Consider the following 25,875-nt stretch of genomic DNA (forward strand, 5'->3'; position numbering starts at 1 on the left):
AAGACATTTTGATTTGTGTGCAAATGCTTTGGTTTAAGACTTATAACTGACAATTAGCTGAAATATGTAAGCGTTCAATGTTAATCTCAGCTTCATTATCTCCTGACCATCATTTTTCGAGCTTCTTCACCTTCAGAAGGAAAAAAAACCTGGAAAAAGACGCATCCTCTCCATATTTTACTATATTTCTCATGAAACACCAGGGGAAAAAAACAAAAACAAACAGTCTCTCCCTCCTTTTGCCCCTCTGTAGCTCTAACCCATTCCCCCCTTCATCATATCAACCTTGCCTCCTCCAAAGGTCAAACAGCTGGAATGGATCAATGGTTTGGGAATGAGAATAGTGGATGGCAGCAAAAGGGAAGAGAAAGATGGGAGGAGAACAGGAGAGAGAAATGGAGTGAGTGAGTGAGTGAGTGAGTGAGTGAGTGAGTGAGTGAGTGAGTGAGTGAGTGAGAGGGAGTGAAGAATTTGGTATGAAGAAGGTTGGGGGCGAGGCCAGGTTGGAGGAGGAGACAGTCAGGGGAGAGGATTTGAAATGGCGAAGGGAGAGAGAAAATAAATCCCTGCATCAGCATTCCTGTTCGTCTCTGTGGGAGCGGCAGGAGGGGGGAGGAAAGGAGAAAGAATGGGAGGTGATAATAAATGTGGAGAAATAAATGAAGGAAGCAGAGGAGGTAGAGTGGAGCTGCGAGGGAGTGAAAATGAGGACAGAGAAAATTAAGTGGGGGAAAAACATGTTCGCGTAATTGACAATGATAACCTATAATAGGAAACATTGCATATACATAAACCGTCTAATATGGTTTATAAAGCTTAGCAACAGCTATGAATCCATATGTTCAACTTTTAGACAACTACGTTTATTGGATGTAGGCCTGAGCATTTCTCTTATTCTGATACAATGTTGACATCTATTTTCTTTATGCATCTGGGTTCAGTCGAGGTATATCAATGGGAATTTTGTACAAATATAAAACTTTAATGAGCTTAATATATAGCTTAAATTCTCATGAGGTTTGAGGGATCAACAGAGAAGCTATCCCATTAGCACTGTTGCAACATCAAGTATTACTCTTCCAGAATACAAATGCTTCCCCGTAAGATCTGTGATTCACAGTCAGCCATGTGGCAGAAGTGGAAAGTCCCTGTGTTGCCAGTTTAGTAGACTTTACTTCCAATTAAAATACAGCAATAAGCTAATAAACAATGTGCTAAAATATAATACAGGTGCTAAATACTGGTATACAAGATGAAGCCTTTAGTGCTAATACAATGCTAATGTGCAGCAATTTGCATGGGTCGTTTTTATCAGCACATTCATCATCTACAGCTTAAGAGACACTATATAGGCTACATAGAAGCCCACTAACCTATCTGCAGTAGTTAGAGAGGGTTAGAAAGGTACATTTTAGAAAGAATAGTCACAAAATTAGGACAACTAAAATGGCAAGAAGCTACCAGAGCTAATGTGCTAATATTCAACCAACGATAAACAAAACAGTGAATACAACAACTGATGAGATGTGTGATTAATCAAAGGCTAAATTACCACTTAAAAAAGAGTGGGCATTACATTGCTGTGTGGAGATGGCAATTTGTTTTTTTTGGCAAGATCATACAAAAACTACAAAGCCAAATTTCATGAAACTTTGTGGAGAACAAATGAATGTTTCTGCACATCCAAATCAAATTAAATGCCCTGTATTTGGCAGATGAACGCGCTTTAATTGGAACCGTATCTCTTTCCGCAGCTGAATTACAAAGACCATTAGTTTTGCAGACAATAATACCTTTCCAGTTTCCAGTATAATATTGACAGCTTACAGCAGCACAGTAAAGGTCTAGCCAGCGCACTGCATTGTGCTTCTTAAAGAATATCGATATCGGTGCAGACTGTAGGCTGCAGCTGCCACATAATCAATAATTCACAAGCCAACCTTACACCTGTGAATCTTAAGGCCTTCGCTGTCTGAGTGTACTCATGTTTATGTGGTTAAATGTCCATTCTGTTTATAACACTCATTTTTGTATTGTTTGCTTATATCCCTGGTCACTTCAGATGTCTCTCTTTTTGAAAAATAATTCTCCTATGCCTTCAAATTTTTAGGGCATACTTAAATCTTTGTGTTTGCATTGTGTGTTCACAGATGCAACACAGATAATTGAGACATTCCTGTGCAGATGAGCATGAACTCAAGCACGGGTCAGTGTGAAGAGCTCCACTGAAGGACACATAACTCTGCATAACAGACCCAAAAACAGCTTATGAAACAGCGTTAGTCAGACAATGAGCAACCAGAGAACCACCTCAACGCATCAGTCATCTGGTTAGTCAACACACTGATATGGCAAGTGGAAAATAACAACAGAACATTTACTTCCCCTTTGTGAAACTTTGTTGCAAATGAGTAATTTTTGCATATGAAAAAGCCTTAAAGTCACTGTCATTGGATACGTAAGCACTATTTTGAATGAATGATACAAAACAGAAATCTATTTCACTCACAAACGCAAAGAAACACATTCTTTGACCACTTGCTGGGGAAGGTCTGAAATGAAAAAAGACATTCGGCTCCTTTTCTTGCATCAATGTAGATGTGGCACCAATTAGTTTTATCATTTTACACTCCATCTCACCCAACTTATGAAAGAAAAAAGGCAAAGAATACAGTGAAGTATTAGGCATCCCTCCCAGTTGCCTTTCAGCCCTCCACAAGCTGCACACTGGCAATTGTATCAAGGGAATAATTGTCCTGCCAGACCGAAGCAGACAGACCCAGGTGCCCTGCCAGCGATCCAGCCATCCATCTAACCCTGACCTACATCAGGGGACTGGTCGAGCGCCATGACCATCAGACCATCAGACATTGTGGGAAGCACACATTGAGCAAAAGCTAGTGAAGGAAGCACAACAGGATAGAAAAGGTGTCTTCATTTTCTGCTTAGAAAAATGCAATAGAAAGGTCAATAGAGCCTCTCTCAGAGTAAACCTGGACGAGACATCAATTTATGTGCACTTTTCCAAATTCCAAACAGAGCACAACATCAGCTAAGTTCTGTTTATTTTCACTTTAGCTTGCCCTGGCACCAATTTCCGTTCTTCCTTTTCAAGACAGTGTTTTCCCGACTACACTTGGTTTAACAAAGATGTCCCTGGAGTTGCAGCTGAGTGGCAGAAATGAAGTGAGCACAAGATGAGAGCAGCGATAAACTCTCCTGAGGCCTTCAGACAAAATGATCACAGTAAGACTGTTTTGTTAGATCCAAGCAGACAGCAGGCTAAATAAAGATCCAGCGTAACCCTGAGTGTTTCGAAGAAATTTCTGGCCAGGTAGCCACGTTGTGTTCTTTAGCAGGAAAGTTTTCTAAAAAGCTCCGTAGTGCTTTTGCAGGAAAGAAGGGAACTTGGTGCTGCTTGTTGTGAGGAGTTGCACTGCTTAGCTCGTCTCATTTGCATACGACATACAGAAAAGCCAACATTTAGATGCTGACAGTTTTATTCAGCTCTAAGCTTATATGTTCTTTGTCAAGCCATTTGGTTCAACAATAAACCAACCCCATTTAATTGTGTAACCCCTTCGCCTTAATTTTGAGTGTCCCCTTGAAATGGTTAAAAAGGGTAAAAGTTAAGAATATTCCCAAATGGTATGCCCTGCAAGAAAAAACAGGCACTTCTCTGATTTCGTATACACCACAATCAACATGAAGGGGTGCATTTTTTTTAAAGACTGGTGCAGCCACTAGCATTAGATGATAACCAGTGGTAGCCTGTTTACCCTCAGTGTAATGAGGGCTCTGCATGCTCTCACAGAAACTGAGTTACATCCCCTAACTACTACTTCCCCTCAGGGGACAACACTGTAAACAGGAAGGGATGGCGTCATATTACAGGCTGTGTGAGCTTGCCCTTGGTGTGAATGCACAAAATGAAGGGATAGGGCTAAGTAGAAGGGGCAGCAGGTGAAATAGGATTGGGCCCAAAGCATTCCTTTATTCACTAACAGCTATGCTTCCAAACTGCAGTTATCTAATCCAGCAAGCCAGTTGCCGCCCTGGCTATACAGTTTGAATATTTCAATCCTACCTTGTCGATCTCTTGCTGCAGGACCTGTTTGGCGACCTCCAGGTCCTGCAGTTGGACCCTCAACTCTTCGTTCTCCTGCTCCAGACGGCTCCTCTTCTTCTCCACGCTGTCCAGCTGGCTGTGGAGACGGATGGATACGTCCTTCGCCACCTGAGAGAAGAATTTAGTTCATTATGTTTCAGGGAAAATGCATTGTATTCTTAAATGTATGTAAAACATCACCTAATAAACATCTTAACCCCAAAATAACCATTCTATACTGCATTAATGTCCTAAAATATTAAAAGGAAAATTATAAGACAGTCAATAACCAGTGAGACACAGAAAGAAAGCTATTCATCAGCACAGTTTAATTAAAATAAATCATATTTTTAACTAAAAGGAAGCACTTGTGTTGATGAAGTAGAGCAAATCTTGCTTTAAGCAGACGATGATTTTTCAAGGTGACTGCAGAAATCTGAACTATCATTGTGAGATTACGTTTTAGGTTACTAATCTCTTCAGCTACAAAATACATTCATGACTATTTTAAATCATTTTCAACCTCAAATGATCTGAAAACGTTGCTCAAAATAAGCAGCACCAAAAAAAATATTTTTATTTTAATTATTTTAACAGAGTTTGTCAAGTGTCTATCAGCAGCATGTATAACTAGTAGAGCCTAAAAGATGATTAAAAGCAATCTAGAAGGAACTGATATGTTATACATAATGTGATCTTATGAAAGTCTGATCATTTCCCCCCAGGGGTAGTTATTCATTAAAAGTTTCTAATGTCAAAGAGTCAAACTTGAGTCGGCTCATTTGTCTCTGCTGTTGGCGGACACAAAAAGGCTGAGGGAGAAAACTCCAATCTGATAACAGTGTTGGGATTTGAACTATAATCCTGTTATAACATTCAATATCAATACAAATGTATTATGAGGAAAGTAAAACAAACAACTACAAGACGTTTAGTCTAATTTACCAAATGTAAAAAAAGGAAGCAGTGTTTTCTCGTCAAAACAGCAGAACAAACATGAACAATGAAGGTGTATTAGACAGGAACAATGACAGTTCTACATCCAGGTTTCATGTCCTTATGTCAAAACCTTAAACATTAAATGGGAACGACTGAAAAACACAGCCAGCATGGAAGTGCCAAAAGCTGCCGTTCCTCATACGGCCATTAGGGGATGACTGCAAGTAGATCCCAATGGACAGCAAAGCCCAAAAAGCCCAAAAAGCTGTCCACCAACCAGTGGGTTACATCAAAATGGCTTTGCCCAGATTTTCATAAAGTAGTTTCCTCAAAACAGAGGAAGTCAAACTGGTTCTCTAACTTTTTATGGGGGTAACAAAACATACACAATAAGCCCATATCAAACAACATGGTTTCATTGTCTGAAAATGGATAATTTGGGTAGACGTTCTGTCGCATGGATCGATACTGTTAGGAAGTAGGTAGTCTAAACTGTGTAAATGCTAAAAGCCAGAATGACTGCCACCATTGTGTTAATGTTACAGTTTTTAGACTTCGAATACCAGTTGAATAAACAATAATCTGGTTGCAAACAAATCCTTAAACTGAAAAAGCCATTTTTATTCTACTTTTATCCTTGTTTGGCTTTTTTTGCTCAACAGCTGACAGAAATAAGAAATCAATTATCTAATATAGTGAACTGATGAGTTAAATCAGTTCAGCTGTACATAGTTTATGGCCAAATACATAGTATTAGATGAATGAATGAGGAGTTTCTTGAGCCGACTGATCCTGAAAATCATTACAGCACAGCAGTTAATGAGCCCCGCAGGAAGAACCCAAACTGTTTCACTGGACAGACAACTGTATCAGGTTGGCTTAGCCATTAGTGGTGATTAAAAAAGACACATTTATAAAATATGAGGTAGATATAAGAGGTCATTTGCTTAAATTAATATCAATTTCAACTTTAGACTGATTACTTTGGTTCAACTGAAACAAAATGTGAAAGTTTTTTATTTAATTTTTATTTTTTTAAAGGCTGTTAGGTTTGATGAAATTATGTGTTAATGGTTCCCATTGGGAGCTGAGTAAAAGACTTTGTAAGGTAAATACAGTCAGTCCATACCTCATAAAAGGCACTCGAACACCATTAACCTCAATAACATAAAAATTTTACATTGATCAATTTAATTACTCAGTGTTGGCCTTACTGATTTAGTATTCAGCCGTTTTACTTCCTGCACTTTATACTTCTCAGGATCAGTATTCAGTGATGACAGACCCACACACCAACCCCATCATCTTCATTTTGCAAAAGTCCATTATTAAAAAGCAGATTTTGTTTGCTGAGTAGAAGCATATCTGAATAGTAACTGCAGTACTACCATGACAATTAAACCATAACAATTTACACAAGTAGGTGGCCTCCATGTGTACTCTTTCATGTCTCTTTGCTCATCTGCAATATACGTCTTGAGCATAACTGTAAAATGTGCATCTTTTAAATGTGCGTCTGTGTGTCAGTGGTTGAAATCTTGCCAGTGTGGAGCAGAGACCCACAATGCCCCTCTGTACTGCCCACTCTCACTCCACCCAATTGCTCTCTGTGCTCCACCATGCTCCAATTGATGTTTTTATGAGTGTGTGCTTTGTGTGTTTGTAGACTTGGGATTCTGACTGAGTCTTTCAAGCCCTGTTTTGTTTTAGTAGGTCCTAATCGTTCCAGTTATACTCTGCTATTGTTTCCGTCAGCTATTCGTTACACTCCACCTCCTTGCATGTAATTCTTAGTTTCATTCAGCCATCACTCATGTTCTAATTACAGTATGTCTGTTATACTTTAAGCATCACTGATTTTCAACATATTATTATTTTGCTGCAGTTAGTCTTTAGTGGATTGGCATAAATTAAAACAGGCACCCTCCTATTTCCATAATATGTATGCAAACACTTGGGTATACTGCATTAAAAAACTATGTAATTGAAAGCAGATAGTGCAGTTGTACGGTAGTGTTAAGATACCGTTCACAATCTGTCAACTTAGGGAAATATCTGTTTTTTAGCTGCTAAATGCACCAAAAAGTTGCAAACTGTGTCTGTCTGCTCTTTGAAGCTGAACAGGTACTCAACAGTAAGTAATTAGAGCTTTTCCTCTGGAAAAAGTCACCGGCCGTGGCTGAAAACCAAACCAAACAAAGCAAAGATGCAGACTAAGAAGCTAAACATTGTACAGAAAACGTTACTACTTATACAGCTCTATCAAGCTGAGAGAAGATGTAACCATGTCACCAGAGCCAAAGTTTTTCTTATGCCTTTTAAAATCTACAACCAACAGATTACTTCCTGGTTCAGGATGAAAATAACAACCCTCAAATAAAAATAACTAAATGTTCCCTGTGGGGGAAACTGAAAAAAGTGTACAGAACTGGCATTTCTTCTGACTTGCATTGAAAAAACAAAACCTCCGTCTTTGAGTCACGTTGCTCATCGTGCTCATATACCAGTTCTGTAAGTTTACTCATTTTTTTTTGGGTTGGGGTTAGTTTAGCACACACTAATATAATTTTTAATCTGCTTATATTCTTTCATCAGCTTTATTGGAGCTAATAACAATCGTTATGCAATTTCTGACTGGAGACTATTGACTAATCTCATTTCACAGTCAGGTGTTCCTCCACGCCTAAATACACAAAGTCACTCTACCAGAGAAACTCAAGGTGAGATGACTCAGTCCGACCTATCATGAGTGACTGGAAAGTGATTTCTGGGAGGTATGGAAACTCAACAGCAGTCAGCACTGAATAGTAAATAAGGGATGAAATTTGAAGATTCACGCGTAAAAATGTAGATTTTTGCACTTGAACATCTGCATTTGTGCATTTCAGAACAGACAAGTTCCTATAGTGTGACTGAAAGCTCCCATAACAGTGAAAGGGACACCATTTACGACTGCTTGTTAGGTTTGAATATCATAAAAAGGTAAAATCAAATGCAACATATGCGTCTACCTGTCTTTGCAGACCTGGAGCGATGTTTGCCTGCTCTCAGGCTCGTTACGTTCAAGACACATGGACAATGATCCGATTCACAATATTGGGGGAAAACGAAGACGAAGTCAATCAGTTACAATAAAAGCTAAATATTTTCCCTTTGAAATGTTTTATTCCGTATTTAGAGTCTCTTCAAGGGCTTAGACAGAGGGTTTTAATAGACATTGGCAAGTTTTTCGGAAAGCTCTCAAGTCTCAGAAAGCCTTTTTCAAACGATGCTTAGGTTTTAGGGCTTTTCTAAAAAAAGTTGCCTTAGGTCTGAATGAGTTAATGAGATGTTTCAACCTTGTGCGTGCTCTTAGCGTCTCCGTTCCTCCTCCTCTCCTCTCTTCTATAATGTTCTCCCCTTCAACACTCCATTGTAAGTCTTTGCCTCCTACTAAATGCAGCATTGTTCTTATGTTAAAGGGAAAACGTGAAGGAATTTTACGCCAGTGAAGCTGCGATTTTACCCAGCAACGGAGCTTTAGGATGTAATTAGAATTCACTGAGACGGGTGACAAAGTGCGTTTCCATGTGTGTAAGAGGGCTATAGAATCAGGAGAGAGGGGAAAACATCAAACTAACAGAAACGGAGAAGATAAGGTTTTATTGACTGTTTCTTTACTTGCATGCAACACAAAACACCAACTCACGCACACACAAAGGCAACAGGACAAACCGCTATGTCATTTTTCAAGTGGAACTCTTTCTTTGAAGCAGTCTTTTTCATACAAACTGTTTGTGTTTGACTGCAATCTACAACTGGGGTCGTGTTCCTCCTGGTATCCTCCTGTCAGCACTTGGGCCACAAATACACAAGTCATGCATGTAAAAGCCCTCTGATAAAATCTACAGGGAGGAAAGTCGTTATAGAGATGACCGTTATGGGAACAAAACAGCTGTGTGTGGGTGTGAGAGTGAGCGGATGTTTGGGAGTGTGCCCCTGTGCAATACTAAGTGCTGTATTAAAACAAAAAAAAACAAAAAAAAACAGACATTTTGTCAGATCCTTACTTCCTGGGAGGATTACTAAAGAAATAACATTAAACACTAATCAGAGTTTTGTATAATTTAAGGAAACGTTTTAGGTTGGATATGCACAGCATGTTGCTGTGGTGGTCAGGGCAAAGGCTCTCTGAATTTGTTGCCTCCACTATCAGAATGATTAATGAAAGGATTGGTGTGTGTGTGTGTGAGTGTGTGAGTGTGAGTGGACTGCTTTTAAAGGGGAGCACGTCAGACTAATTTTGAGAACAACTGGGTTAGGTACTACAGGCAATATGTCAATGAAGGTGCCAGGGTGAATGATCAGATTATGAAAATCAAAGAAACTTAGAAAGATGCAATATTTTGACAGATATGCTGGAAAAACAAACTGTCGGCTGCACAGATTGGTTGGAAAGGAGGAAATGTCAGACTGAGGCTGGAAACAGAGAGCAGCAAGCTGACAATTAAGTCTGATACTAGACAGGTCAGATGCTGCAGCACATGTGAGGCCCAGCGATGTCGGAGAGCTGGGTTTTGATTGGGTAAGAGCCGGACTTCATGACCATGGTTAAAAGGTGAGTTTAATCTGACCACCGAGGTGCAAGTTGCCGGCTCGCTCTGTAAACGGGGTCAACTACAGGTAGTGCAGTGACATCTAAACATAGCTTGTCATTGTGTCAAGCTCATTTTTCGATGTTTTGTCCAGTTGGTGGGCTACCAAGAAATCAGCAGGAATGAAGACCAATGTGATTATCTTGTAAAGGGTAACACATGATTACGCAAATGGTTTGACAAACATGAACTCAAAGCATCGCTTGGGCCCTCAAATTCCTCAGACTGCAAACTCAGCCAGAATCTGTTATATGCTGGAGCCACAGGATTTGATCTGTGGCAGCTCCATCTCACAACTTAAAGGCATTTAAGGGGTGTTAATGCAAACACAGTGGTGCAAATTCCACAGGGCACGTCAGAAGTCTTAGAAAATCATGCCTCGTTGGTCACGGAGCACTGCATTGTAGGCAGATGGTCCCAATGCTTTGGTTTGTATGCATTTATAAAGAAACGCATTCTACCATATTTAATTTGTTTTTAACTTTTCAGAATATGTAGGTGGCCGCAGCGTACTGCCAGGGGACAACTCCAGTCTTGCCTGACAGCAGAGACAGAAGAACCTGTAACACCTGCTGAAAAATGTATGTGTGAGAGGGCGAGGAAACAGGCAAAGTTTAGAACAGCCTCTGTTTGTCCTCCCTGATGGCATCTGAAATTAGGACCTGCCACGTAAACGAAATTTACTTCACCACAGCTATAAGACCTTTGTGTGTCATTTTTAAATTCACTTTATGGCTGAAAGCTCTTTGGGTGAGCCTCCATGGTGTTCATGTACAAACATTCAAATAACATCAACATTTTTATTGCTGAAAAGATGTTGGAACCTCAGCTTTATTTATAGATGCTTTTTCCACTTTACTTTCTTGTCTGTTATAGAGTACTTTCCTGGGCTTCAGCCTTCTGTTATGTACAATAAGAACATAATTTATACTGATGCACAAATCTGACAGAAACATTTGTTCGGTCTGTAGTTTCATTTACCTCAGCAATATGGTTCATTCCGTTGTTTATCAAGTAACAAATCACTGAGGCTTCATGTTGGGGAACGATGACTCAACTGAAACTGAAAAGCATTTCAGATCTCATCGCCAACCTTGGGAGTGACTGTATTGTTTTTTTTAAATGAGCAATAAAATATGCTTACAAAGTGTGGCCCTCCGTAGAATAATCGACTGCCTGCTATAGAGCTGAAGCCATCAGTTTGCTGTGCAGGAGAATATTGCAGAATCGGCTTGTTGCCCCACAGACAGACAGGGCCCCGTTTCTTTATTCACTTTCAAAATCACACCAGTGGTTCCTAAATCTATTTCCAGATGTTCTTCATGTACCACATTTTGCTGTGGTGCATCAAGTTAAAACTTAAAAGTCCTAATTTCACAAAATGAAGAAGAGCTACTTTACAGTGTAGTCAAGAACAAGAACTCGTAATATGCCAAAGATCACTTCAAAGATGTTCTGTTACAAGCAAACAACCAAAGCATGTGTCATTCTAAGCACTAGCAGCAGTTGGTGCCAAATTAATCATTTCTTTTCTTTTTAACTATGAAGTTCAAGTCATATTGAGGAAACTGCATGCTGTGCATATGCAGACTTTATCTGTAAAGTAACGTGATGCAATATAAAAGGTGAATGTGGTGGTTGTACTCTGACTTTTTCAAGAAGAACTGAAAAATGAGAGCACATAGGTTCTGTGTATATAAATTCACAAGTGGGAGCTTGTAGGACTAGCACAATTTGCTTCAGTGACAATCTCACAGCTGTCTATATTTGAATCATCCGTCTCTCTGTGTGTCTCCTCTGTGTTTCTTAGCGAAGCCTCTCACTGCATCGGTTCGTCACTGCCGTTTCTGTGTCAGCGTCGTCATCATTTACAGCCCCAGAACCCAACCACGATACTGAAACTTTTCACCCTGCCATGAAATTTCTATATGCACATAATTCATGATTTGTGCTTTAAGATTCAAAGACAGGACAGGTGAAATGGTGGAACATACAGTCACTCCAATCTGCTCAACTGAATGGCTTTGCATGATGCTCCCAATAACACTAAGGCAGCCCTGCATGGTACTGATGTTTGGTGTTGATGTCGTTGACCTTTTTCCTTGTCCAACATTGTGGCCTGTAAGCACCCACTTAGAGGATGTTACATCACTCGTAGCGTGCCTTATGTCTAAATATAAAACCATAAGTGTCAGAGAGAGAGAGAGCCATGGCGTGACAGCCGTTCTAGTTCATGCTGTGGTCATCTATCTTTGGACAGAGGGAGAAGGAGACAGGGAGGGATGGAGGGAATTGGCAGAGAGTGTCGGAATTTGATGAATTCCCACAGCCTTTGACACAATGAAAAAGCGCGATCTCACCTCCAATATCACCACTACTTCATCCATCTATTCATGTATTTATCTGTCTAAGAGTGTATATACAGTGAACATATAATGTTAAAAGAAGTTATTTTTTCAGTTAACAAGTCATAATATGCCAGAGAATAGTAAAAAATGGTAACATGGCTCTAAGATTATATGGTAACGACTTTCTAGTGTTCATTTTTTCTGTGGATAGTCCAAACCAAAAGATAATCAGTACTAACTTGGAACCTGAATCCTTGCTTAATGCCTTGAAAGAATATCTGATTCAAAGAACACCATTCTTTATGTCAAAAGAGTTTAGTGGATCGTATCAAAACTAAAAACAGCTAAATTTCTAGTCTTATAAGTAAACAAACATTATAGCCCAAGTGTGAGAAGCCCTCTACATTATTTTGTCAAGAAGTTGAATTAGAATAATCTCTCTAAAGAAACATTGAGATAGCAGTGTCTTGGCTCTCATATGGTCACAGTAGAGGAATCGCTTTGTTCGGGTAGTTTATGCTGCTATAGCTCTACTCAAAACTGTGCCCTCCAGTAAAACATATCCTGTTTAAAAATACAAACCTCACATCTTAAATCTTACCACTGTATTGGTTGTCCATCTTTATCTAGTAGAAAACTCTTAAAGATTCAGAGTTATGTCAGCAGATACAACATAGTAATTACATGCTTATTCATAATACTGGCATAAGGCTAATTAGAGATTAATAGCATCATGATACACACACATGCAGACAAACCACCATTCCTACTGTCAGCAGGGATGTAAATTGTGACATTTGCATGGAAACCGCACTTATACAGTGTGTGCGAGACGTATGGTGTGACAGTCGGGGGTTGAAATCTGATTCTGTGTGTATAAGCAGTATGTGCATGTGAGAGAGATGCAAGAGAAACACTTAATTTGAGCTCATACAGTAAACCAACTGAACTGAGTCCAGTTTTAGCTCCCCGCCTCTCAGAAACACACACAAAGCACATAACATATGGGGATAAAGCTAGACTGTTCAGATAAACGTACCCGATGCTGCTGCTTCTGCTTCCTGCCTCGAGTCTAATGACTTAGTCAGAGTTTATTCAACCTTCATGTCATCAAAATACCTTTATGTTTTTAAATGTCCAGAGTATCTTTTTATAACTAGCCTCTCTGAATGTTTGGGGGGTGTTTCCACAGTAAAGATTCTCATGGCTCACAGCTAAAATTGTACTTGTATAAAATAACAAGAGCTTGAGAATTACTTTGAGACATACAAGCACGAAACCTAGAATACTATCTACAAAATGTTCATCATCCGCTGTATAGTATGTATGGATGGTGCTGTGATTCTCATTAAATATTACAAGACGAAAAACTAAATTAAAGAGAAAGGAGAAATAAGGCCTACGTCAAATCATTACATTGACTGTAGACAGAAAGGACATTTTGAAGGCATTTTCAGTAGATTAAGGCAGGCACGATCTAAGACTTTTTAATGCCACTCAGATGTAAATTTAAGACCAACTTCACAGTTTTGAAAACTCAACTTCAACCACAACAAAATGCTGCTAGCATGCTGCTAGCATCGTCACCCGAAAACAGAACTGTTTGTTCTGTTCATTATGAAAACATCAAAACACAGTGTATTTCTGTTATCTGTAGCATTTAAGACTTTTTTAACATAAATTAAAGACTTTTTGAGACAAAATAAAAACTTATTTTTGGACAATTGAAGACATTTTTTAGAACCTGTGGAGACCCTGAAAGAGCACAGAGTGTACACAGACTCCATATGTAGCATAAATATTACACACAGCACCATAAAAGTGTCCTGGTTTACAATCAGTGCTGAAGAGGCCTGTAGTTTCTCCTTATTTGGGCACATGGAGTGAAGACTTGAAGGCATTAAACTATGGTAGACACGTTCTGAATCCTTCTCATTGCTGAAAGCATGGGCATGAAACGATCATCTAGTCTAAAACCGAATAACTCAGCCGAATAAAGACCAACCAAACACATCAGATAAAATCACTTAATTCAAATGCTGATGGAAATATGGTGAAGTACTTCTGTGTTGACATCATGAGAATCCCAACAACCACTTCCTTTATTCGTATATATAAGTGTGTGTGTGCGCGCACGTGTCCAGATGTCTGTGGCCGATGGGAATGAGTGAAGTGTGTGAGTAGGACAGGAAATGATATTAGAAATTCTCATGGAGACTGTAATGGCTGTAAATACCCTGAATAACCACCAATCTCTTTCTCTCACACACACACACGCACACAAAGTCGTGTGCAAGCAAGAGACCCACAAGATGTCTAAATTGACACAAACGAGAGCATGTGATGTACATCAGGAGATGTTTTTGTCACAAAATGTTCATGTGACATATCTGCACGCAGACGCAATCTTTCTGTCTCACCAGTTCTTTCAGCTCTCAGTCTGTTTTCTCTAGTAAAAAAAACGCTCTTATCACACCCAACATTCTCCCTAAAGGGGAGCTAAAAGGCCACTTCAATAACGTGAGAGAGACAGATTTGGGGAAAATAAGGACAGACCAAATGAGAGTGAAGGGATCAGAGTGGGAAGAATTTGCGTCTGTATTTGCTGATTTGTTTGCATTTACATGCGAGTGAGTCATCAAATCTGGAACCTGAAGCATCAACAATAGTTAAACCACTTAGCAGCTTAGCAGCTCAGCACTTGAGGTCAACTTGGATCGTGAGTTACGAAACATTAGGCGTGTCCAGCGCAAACTTTGGCTCCAGTAAGCAGTACATTTTAATATTTTACAAAAAAAAAGTGTATCCCTTGTTTTTTCACTCACTCAAAAGACACTTTCATTTGTCATAAAAATCACCAACTCATTTTACAAAAATTTTACAGAATATGGAAATTTTTTGTCTGTATTCGTGTTCTGGAACACATCTGAGCAAAGCTAAAAAACAAATATATGTATCTAAATGTCACATGAAATCCTTCTTTCACACTGCACCCAATGTTTCTGCAACCATCACAGTAAAGCTGAACAGCTTAAGTCAGCTTTTCTCAAGGGACATGGCCCTACCACAGACTACTGAGTTGTATTATGCAATAATTTGGATTACAACCAGTGCTGTAGAGAAATATTCACATTTATTTATTCAATAAACAAATCGTGTGTGAAATTGTTGCATCCATCTCCATACTTTGTCTCTTTTCCTTTCTGTTAAACATATGATGGCCATGCCACAAATATATATAAAAAAAACAACTTTATTTTGGGACAAAGCAAAGCAAGCTTTTTAAGCAGTTTGCTATTAAATTTCAATAGTGAGTTAACACATGTGGCTTTATGTCGCAATGACCATTGAAATTTGGGTTTAGATTTTCTCCGCACCGACTCGGATAGAGACCAGAAGTGACTGTGGAAGGTATTTCCAAAATGACTGCCAAGTGTCAAGTCTCACCACTTGGTAATTTTTTTGTCGAACTGCACCACACAGAGAAGCATCTTGATGGCAAACTTATTACACAACTCAGCTACCTACTGCAGAGCTGTGCTGGTGAAGAGTTTGGTCCTATTGATGTCTTATTTGTCAAAGGATAAGAACATTGACACCAGCATGGTTGACTTTTCAGCATACACTGGGGGGCATCATCCAGGATGCGGGGACAAATATTTGGCACTAATTTATTGCCAGGTATTTTACATGACTTCATCCAGAAGTTTTAAAACCGATACATTATTTCAGTCTGTAACTAGCGTGTACTCCTGACCAAATCCCTAATCAAAAGTGCCTTACTTTTCAGCAAGTTTGGTATTTTTGTACATCCGAGGTCATCCTGCCAACTTCCACCATCAGTTTGTTGTGGACAGGTGGAACACTTTGGGGCTTTTTTCCCTTTACTAAGTAAAGAGGTCAAAGGGTCTCCCAAAATTCCAATGCATTCTTGTAATGTAGTTTTTCTGTCCCGAGTCAGGATGCAGAGCTTTTACAGCTGCTACACTGAAACAGTACTCCTCTAATGTTTAGTCACTGTTCTCTTGTTTTTACTACAATTAAAGTGATTTTCCAGCACTGCTGAATCAAAGTCGAGTCACAGAGCTAGCAAGAGTCTGCTTTTGTAAGGATAATGATGAGTAAACAAAGGAGTGACTATAAGAGAACAGCAAAAGAGAAGCTTAACAAGGGTTTAATGGGCTCACACAAGTGGGACACACACACACACACAAACAGAAAAGTATGGTGTAACTTGACCTGCCATCTGAGGCTGAGGCTCTGCCACCATGAAGACACACTCAGCCATGTGTTGTGAGAAAGATACAGAGATGTCAGCTTAGTCTCCCAGCTGAGCATTTTTTCCAGTCTCCTGTGTCATCTTTGCTAATGCAGTCAACAGATGCAGACTTTACTCACTTTTCTTCAGACGCTGCTTTTCTGTTTTCCACATCAACCCTGACATCCCTCTTTCCAAAGCAACAACAAGCTATGAAATTCAAGCCAGTTCTCAGATCAAATATCTTAACAAAATAAATATTTAACCCCTCTTCTGCTTTTGCTTCTTTATATTTCATTGATCTTTAGTAGCTTCCCTTGTTCCATTTCTCCTGGGGAGTCTTTGTCTTCACTTTCTTCCCTGATTCAGCCTCCTACTCTGATTGGTTGATTTGAATTTTCAAACTGTGACCGCACTGCCTTTTTTCCATCACCGTTTTAGTCTCAGACACACAGGATGTAGACTCATCCTCTTCCTTCCCCCTTCCCTTCATCCTTCCTCCAAACACAACCAGATGGTGAGACAGCAGCTGAGAGACAGACAGCAGCAGCAGGGGGAAAGCCCTCAGCGACTGATATCACACAGTCTCACTCTCACACTCTCTCAGTCTTAGAGGGTATAAAGGCTTCATTGTGTCCTCCTCAACATGGAAAATGTCAGAGGAACGCTGCGAATTTAGCAGAGAGCAGTCATAGTCCAGGGCCAGCGTGACAAAACACACTCGAAAGCTTTGACCCGAGCTCAGTGTGTTTAAGTAAAAATGTCCTTTATCAAGGATTCCTGACATGACTGGAATGGTTGCAAGTATAATCTGTGAAGGGCACATGCATTAACTGTCTGTGTGAATGAGTATTTTGTGGCGGTTTCTCAAGTGACCAAATAACTGATCTGTATGAGTTTTAAAATGTGATGTCAACTGACGGTCCTGTAATAATGAGGCATTCTCTGTTTTTAAGTTAGTGTAACAGTCCATATATACTGTGAGCAATTCAAACAAACCAGAGAAGGCCTGACCTCATCACCTTCAGTATAACACAGTCCTGTGACACGCACCGTCTCATGACTTAAACAGCGTAGAAAATGGGTCAGAAAAACTGTCTATTAATACATAAACAGCATCCAGAACAGAACACATCCCAGAACAGCTTCTTTTGGCATTTGGAACAACACTTCATTGGCAACAGTGATTAGTTATTTCCTTTGCTATTTTTATGTCTCATCAAGTCGTCACTAATACACAAAGCAGATGTTCCTGTTCAGACTACTTATACAAGCAAGTATGCTGTTAAGGAAAAAAGGTTTAACCGACTGGGTTTTTGTAAGGTGCAAAGATTTGTCACACGAGCAGATCTTAATTTCCACAAATGATCTGAAAATGTTAAATGTCTGTTTGAGAGTGGGCTTGAGAAGAATAAGAGAAACATTCTCTTTTCCACAGAAAATTAGCTGACAGAAAGATATGTATATCCAGTTGTTTATTTTAACAATGTCATGACTACAAACAAGTTTTCATGTAGATAGTCACAAGATAGCTTACGATATCGCCCAAATACCAACTTACTTCAGACTACACTCTCTACAAGGTCAATTAACTAACATAACATTTAAAACAAAAAAAAGCAAACCAACATTCCCCATATATGATGCTGCTAATCAGCAGTTTGGAACACTTACTTTTACGTCTTGCTCCAGCGTCCTTATTAATTCCCCGTCCACCTGCCCCGTCTGTGCCACTCGGAGAGAGCGCCGCTCTGCCTTTCTCAGCCGGTACTGCAGGATGCGGCAGGTCTTGTTTGCCTGAGGAGGGTCAGTCGATGATGCAATGAGTCAGCCGTCTAAACCTTCTTTGTTCCTCCCATTTATCTTACAGCGCTTTGAAACAGTGACTGAAATATAGTGCTTGGAGCAGACAATTTCTGCTGCTTAAATCTGTGATTCAAATGTAAAATGTGAAGCTCTTTCACACTAATAACAGCTTCACTAGTTTGAGTACAGTATGATGTTCATTTAGTAAATGGGTCGTATGGTGTGCAAACAGCATTGTCAGTGGATTCTTAATCAAATCCACCCTTCACTAATCCAGTTTCAAAATAATCCAGATGGCAACAGCCTAAATGAGAAATTTGAGGCTTCAGAAAGGGCTACATCATATAAAACCCTCTAACTCACACACACCTATTCTGCTTGTATTTAGTACTTTTAGCAGATTTAGCACTTCCAGCTTACACCAGTTTAAGTTGCCTTGATTAAAAGTGTCTGATGAATGACTAAATGAAATAACTATGTCATGTTGGCTAAGTTTATATTGTACATGCAGTGTATAGCGCTCATCTGGTGTGCGTCATCAACACGAGGCTGGGCTATTATCATTCATCTGCGATGAATGATAGCGGCACCTCGAGTTTTCAACCAATTTAAAATACCGCCAATATCAAAAGTCTGCATTGCTGTTAGTGACAGTTTAACTAGCTGGCTATATTAAAGTTATTCTTGCTAGCTGGAACTGATGCGTTTTCCTAAACTACATTCATGTTTAAGCGCAACACAATAATGGCCTTAAAGTTGACTGAGGATCATTCGGCTCATCCTCACTCTGCCTGGCTTTGCATACCTCAAGACAAAGACAATATACAGATGATTGATAACCCCCTCGTCTTACTTGCCCGTTTCAAACATTTCACAGCCTCTGCCTGTCCTATTTATTCAAATTAGCAAGCAAAGATACCATAAAAATATGCAAACACGGATTCAGTGATTCTCACTAGGCATCACCATCTGCCCACATTTGTACCTGTTCCAGCTGTTGCCGCAGTTCCTGCAGCTGGTAAACATCATCCTCCATGTACATGTCCCTCATCTCCAGCATCTCAGACCTCAACTCCTCCATCTCATCCTGGAAACAGTGAAGAAGCAAAAGTTTGAGTGCGTATGTCGTTTTCACAGAACAATAGTATGAGCTAAGCACTTCTCTAACATTAACCTGCTCAGAAAGGACCATGATGTGCTGTTTGGACCGGGAAATGAACATTCCTTTGGAAATGACTGTAAAGAGCTAACAGACGGAAGCCGAGAGCGGACGTGGTACGTATAAACTTTTTTCTGATGGTTTTCTCGAGATAAATAACTCATTATTTCGATTCTGATTCTGATTCTGAAAACGATAACGGCATGATTGGTGTGTGTTAAACCTGATTCCATTCTTCAAATGCTTGTCACACCAGCGAGATTTGCTTTGTGCGTTTTCACAAGCAGAATTGTTACACAAACGCTCCACATTCCATGTTTGATTCATAGGCTACTTCATTCAGTTTTCAATGAAAGGGAGGTAAAAATGGGTACACCTTTGCCAGAAATACATATAAACACATATAAACAGGGGCGGACTGGGGAGAAAAAGTGGCCTCGAAAACCATCGGTAAATTAACTCCTTATCTAGAGAAAACGATCATTGTTTTCTCGAGATAATTATCTCGTTATCTCGAGAAAACCACCAGAAAAAAAGTTTATACGTACAACCACGTCCGCTCTCGGCTTCCGTACTAACAACATCAGTACACATGAAGAGAACTCTTCAACATTTACCGAGACATAATAAAAGATCATCCCATTAACCTTTCTATGATCACCATCTATTCTTTTAAATCACTACTTGCTGTCAGTGACCAAATCTTCGTTTTCATCATTCTAATTATTGCATTTAGTTTGTGTCCTAATAAAATGACCTGTTCATATTCTGTCATGTACAACAAAAGGGATCACCGGAAACACATCACAAATGCTGTGAGAAGCACAATCGAGCACAGAATAATATGATACCGTAATGCCGCTTCTTTTTCTCTCTCATCCACAAGGTACCACCGACGAGGTCAAAGGTCAAGTTCTAGCTAATAGTTTATATTAGAGGAAATTGATACGTCCCTTGAGGGAAATGAGGTTTATGAAACAGCTTCGAGAGCAAAGGAAGACATTCCAACACACTAAAATAAAAACCTAAGCAATCTTTGCAAATCCCGTGGAAGAGCATCAACACATCACTAAAAATATAATCCACTACAAATGTTTTACAATCGTGTTGTTATAAACCTCTCTTTTAGACAAACAGGCATCAAATATTCATTTCAGCCCGGCAGCATGAATTGCATCATCCCTCAGATTCTTTTTTGAAGTGCAGCCCTTGACGTAGCGTGGGTGTCGGCAATGAAATTATTAACCTTGAGAAGAGGTCTGGGTCACTTGTCTTTATGCGACAGCAAGAGGTGTGTCACACAATGTGCGTTTCAATGTGTGTGTTCACAAAACTTTCTGCATGTATGTGCATGTTTTGCATAATACGCAACAGGAAAAGGAGAGGCTGTAGTAGTAGTAGTGCTGTCATGATCTACTACAGTAGAGAATGTGGGTCAGCTTCTGCAGCAACAAGGAGCTCTGGGGAGGTGTGTGTGTGTGTGTGTGTGGAAAATACAGTGGGCAGGGTGTGTCTGTGTCGCCATCACCCAAAGAATAAACCGTGAGTATCAGAAACATTTTAAGTCTCAAGGTAATCTGTGATGGATTAATGTGCAGCAATCTTGTGTAAGAGATTTGTTGACTGAGCCGAAGCAGACTGCAGCACATCTGCAACAGAGGAGGTAGAATGGAAATGTTAAAAATGAAAAGCAAAGAGAGAAGGGGAGAGAAAGAAGGGAAATGATGAAAAGAAGAAGAAACAAGGAAAGGCACAAAAAGGCAAAGTGGATAAAGAAAAACAAAGCATGATATAGATGCAGACACAATATTAACGAGGAGGATTGAAACGTGACAGCAAAGAGTGAGAAAGAAAGTGAGGACATGAAACCAGGGAATCGCAATTTAATGTGGCGAGAGACAGAGTAGGTCCACTGACCTGCTTTCAGAGCTAACTAAGGACGAACAGGGAAGATTGCCTCCGTCATGGAAGAAAAAAGCCACTCAGGAGAAGAAATCAACCAACCAGCTGTCATATTGGAGAGCCAGACAGGTTAATGTTAGATATCAGACTGCACACACATCTGCTGTGATAACTCCCCTCACTTCGTGATTTAGGGGCATATTTGCCTCAAATTTTTCTAGCTCTCTCTTTTTCTGGAACCCAAAAATCAATCAAATTACTGCAATTTGTTCATTTATGCAAATGTTGCATCTGCAGTTACTGATATATGGCACCTTAAATGACAAATCAAAATCTTGATCTTTTCAAATTTTTGACCACGAATGTTTTGAGGTTACTAAACTAAATTTTAAGCTTAGTTAATGTTGTTTTTTCAATAGTGATAGACATCCTCTGATAGGATGACTCATGACGCTTGTTGGTCACCAGATCATTTTTGTCTTCAGTGGCGTTTATGTTTTCAAATGACTTTTGAGAATATTAATCAAGTTGGATAAAATAGCCTTTTTTCCTGTTGCTTATGATGCATGTGTGTGACGAGTATGAGGCTAAAGCTAGGAGACTTTTTGCTTGCCAACCTTGTTGAATAAGCAAAAGCAAGAGGAGGCGAAACGTTTCTGGAATAGGCGACGGCACAAAAGCTGAAATTACTGATGTAATTCAGTAATTTTGCCTATTGCGATGTTTGACATCTCCACCTTGATGCCAGTAGTTGTCACACTCAAAACTGTTGTTCTTAAAGCTGTTTAACTGTATGAAGCACTTTGTTGCAATGTAAAATACTGTGAGAATTAAAGGATATAATGCTGAGCAGGCCATTTCAAGCGCTCGTCTAGTATCTAAAATTGTAGTCACGGGACAGAACATTCTTAAAACAGTTAAGTCCATAAAGTTAAATCCTTGTAAAACTGTCAGGGCGCACTCGTTTAAGTTAACCATGTGGACCTGAGAGATGATTCAGTTCATTTTCCAACTTTATGCAGAGGGAAAGACACTTTAATAAAGTCTGGGTTGCTCCATTCCTCCCACATACCCTGGTAAACATCAAAATGTTGTCTGCATTTCACCAAGTGATGGGAATGCAGCAGGATAAAGAGATAGTAGTTTGACTGCATGAATCGTAACTGACACATTTGACCATGTATTCTCTTGTAGCTGCAACACATTTTCACAGCAACATTAAACGCACAAAAGTGTAAATTCATAATTTGTGTGACTCCAACTTCTGGAGAAAAAAGGAGAGTTGGGGGAAGAATGAGGATCTAGAATAGGTCAGGGAGTCTAACGCTTCAACAGTATGTAGTTTTGATCCTCCGATTACTGACCAGGTGTTCCTCACAGCTGCAACAACAGATTTATAAGACTGCATAGGCTCCCACGAGACTTTGTCGTGGTCCAATGAGGCACCTTTTATCCTATATTCAGTCAGCAACCACACACAGTTCCAAACATGGCTCCAAATCTGAACTGACCAGGCCAAAAGCATTTGTAAGCAGGGTTAGACTTAGAAGCACAACTCCTTCTATTCTTGATTAATTTGCCAACAGCAGTTTCAGAAAATATTATTTCTAAAGTTCATCCTTTCACCCAGTTTGATAGCGTCGCACATCTTTCAAACATATCTAGTTTAAAATGAGAAAAACAAAGACAAAGAAACATTGATAAATGTCTTAAAAATTTGATAGATTGGCAATTGAGATACTATTTTTCACTAACACAAGCTGACATGGTCAATCCCAGTGGCTTCACTAGCAAACACAAAAGTAGTGTAGAAGATAAGAAAGATTATTTAATTTATTTTCAAAAAGGGATTTTTATCTCAACCCAAACCATGATGTATTTAGAAATGGAATAAAAGCACCAAGGCTGAATAAAAGATATAGTGAAGAAAACATAGAAACAGGAGCAAGAATCTAAACAATTTACAGAATACCCTAAACAAACAGAACATGGTGGTTTATAGGTGTGCACTGCTGTTCAGTGAGCATCTCCAATCAATCTCTTACCATTATTGGCCTGTCTGTTCAGTGCCAGTGAGTGCTTCAGGACATGCTCCTTAGTTGATCCTTCCCTTAATTAATCCATCTCAAAAGGCAGGCTTGACTGGTGGATTCACTTTTATTACATTCTATGGCCCTCAGACATTTTGTGGGACCTGGTAGTCGTTTTGAAGACACTTAAATCCCAATGTGAGTCAAAGTACTTGAGATAATCTTGCAAAGTGATGGGCTCATTATCGTTTTGAATGCTGGATCCACATTCCTCTTGGTAAAAAAAAGACTGCATAAACAGTCCAGAGAGTTCAACTCTGTAAAACCAAAGCCTTCTGAAATTAGCTGCAAGACAGAGGGGGGCATTTCTCTGCAGACTTTGTTCGACAACATTCTCACTTGATGTAAAAAAAATAATAATGGAAATCACAACAACCAAATTATTTTTTTCTACTCAAATGTGACATTTTGTGGCAACAACGCAGCATGCATATGGTCTTGTGTCAATGGGTGCAGACTATCTATTGACAACACCATCATCCTTGTAGTGAGCAGCGTTGGAAGGCATCCAGAGGAATCGCTACATAGCTGAGAAACAAGTTGGTTGTTAAAAAAAAAAAGAAATCAGAGTAGACTTCCAAATAAACCAGAAAGAAGGAGTATTTGTTTTTTGCATCTTGTTCACATGAGCCTTACAAACTGTTAAATGAGCCCGATCATTATATTTCCATGACCCTTTATATCCCTGATGCAGAATCTGGTCGCTGTGATGCAGAATGGTTGAATCAACCTGGGAACCGTTGGATTAGGCAAAATGAAGACACAAATTCAGAATATTTGTTGCACTTACTTTGAGGTAATCGTTCTCAGATCTCAGCTCTTCTATTTCCCGGACAAACTCCTCATGCATGCCGTCCATAAACTCCTCTGTGAGGTCTGAGAATGCCAGAGATGTGCTGGCAGGCACCCTGCTGTCAAACGAGGTGGCCGACCGCTCCTCGCCGGTGGAAAGGCTCCCCTCCCCGGTGTCCATGCTCAGAGAGAGCCGGTCCTTGTCATCTTTTGAAGCAGTGGAGCAGGTAGTCTTAGCAGCGGCTTGTTGGCTGGCTTTGTCCGCCAACGCGCCATCCCTGAGTGTCTTCTCTCCGTCTGGCCCGCCGCCCCGGCTGCTCCTTGACTCAGCGTCGCTGCTCACAGCGTCCGTTGAGAGTTTGTTTTCCTCTGAGGCGCAGTCCGACAGCTCGGAGCTACTGTCGGTCGGGGAGAGCTTCCCAGGGGCGCAGCCAGAGTCCTTGGAAAGATCATCGGATCCTATACTGGCGTCCGACACCTTTCTCCGCCCGCCGGTATTCTTAACAGTCTTAGACCCAGAGGTCTTTGTCAACATGCCGGCGGAGAGGGATGCTTTCCCTGCCGTTTTGCCACCAGACCTCTCCGCTTTACCATCCTTTCCAACAAGACTTCCCACGGGGCTGCGCCTAGAAATGCGGCTACCCAAATGGATGGCTCCGGGCTTGACGCTCAGAGTTGGGGTCCCAATCCCCCCGCGGATCTTCGTGAGTGACCACCCGGACACATCTTTGGGTCTCGCCGGAGACGGGGCCCTGTTTATCTTTTTCTTCTCCCCGGGTGGCGGAACGGGCGACATCGTAGATAGCTCTGCAGTTTCGGGCTGCGGCTTACCGGGCACCGCGTGTTGCGTCTGGCCAATGTCCGAGCTCTCCGTCCCGCCTCCGCTTTCCATCTGCTGCCGGAGATTGGGTCTCCGTTCCTTGGGCGAGGCAAAGAAGAGGTGAGTCGGAGAGTTGTTGACATCAACCTCCTTTGTTTTTGTCATTCATTCCGTTTAGGGCGACACAAGAAAGGCAGAATCGGAACCTCCTATTTGCTGAAAGAGGAGGCAGAAGTTGGAGTGTGAACAACCAACTGCAGAGCAACACAAAAGGAGATCACTCCTCCAGCCACAATGAGAGCCTGAGCAGCGCAACAGGACGACGCGGGAAGCAAAGCCTGCAAAACGGTGAAATAGAATCCAGGTTTCCACTAGATGTTTAAAAAAAATAATGTACGAATCAGTCCTTTTATTGTCCTCCTCTCCTCTCCCCGGGATTTCTTTTGCCGAGGTTACCTCCAGTAACCGGTTCCTGCTCAGAGAAATTGTTGGTGAGAAGAGGGAGGCAGTGTGGTGGCTATGGTCACTATCTCTCTGCCCCTTTCTCCGCCCAGATAAGGGGATGTAGCCCTGGGGAAGAGAGCGGATCTAATTTATGCAGCTCTCTGTCGCCACCACTGCAATATTTTAAAAGAACACGGAGAGCAAGAGCAAGAAAGATCAATGCGTAGGCCAAGGTGATGACATGCTGACAATAAACGGCATTTAAAATAAGGATCACTTATGGATATAAGTGAATGCAATAAAGCAATTAAACGTGGCTGCTTAAACTTCTGAAAAAGGCTTCTTCGAGCTACAACCTTTGGGCATATCAGATGAGTTGTCATATCGAGGCACAAGCCCTTATAATATTTAACCCCTCACAGTATTTTAGTAACCAGATCTATGCTAAATAATTGGATCAAATAAATAGAGGTCTATAAATGAAACATCATTCCTTATTTCCGCTTCACAGAAGCCAGTGGGACCTCGTGTGCACATTGAAACTGTACTTAACATAAGGTCTCACTTTTCCCTCT

The 25,875-nt window shown here is 40.4% G+C and overlaps 1 protein-coding gene across 3 annotated transcripts in view; it reads right to left on the minus strand.

Annotated features, from left to right (window-relative positions):
* Positions 1-25,352, minus strand: part of mtcl2 (microtubule crosslinking factor 2) — an 88,120-nt gene extending 62,768 nt beyond the window's left edge. For all 3 annotated transcript variants that reach the window (XM_075476310.1, XM_075476311.1, XM_075476309.1), the window contains exons 1-4: positions 24,035-25,352; positions 19,079-19,180; positions 17,962-18,084; positions 4,088-4,237 (exon numbers count right to left, since the gene is read on the minus strand). In XM_075476310.1, coding sequence (XP_075332425.1) covers positions 4,088-4,237; positions 17,962-18,084; positions 19,079-19,180; positions 24,035-25,021 — 1,362 coding nt within the window. In that variant the 5' untranslated portion in view covers positions 25,022-25,352. The remainder of the gene's footprint in view (positions 1-4,087; positions 4,238-17,961; positions 18,085-19,078; positions 19,181-24,034) is intronic.
* Between the last annotated feature and the right edge of the window lie 523 nt (positions 25,353-25,875).

The sequence above is a fragment of the Odontesthes bonariensis genome, chromosome 10 (genome assembly GCF_027942865.1).
Source record: "Odontesthes bonariensis isolate fOdoBon6 chromosome 10, fOdoBon6.hap1, whole genome shotgun sequence".
NCBI classification, from domain to species: domain Eukaryota; kingdom Metazoa; phylum Chordata; class Actinopteri; order Atheriniformes; family Atherinopsidae; genus Odontesthes; species Odontesthes bonariensis.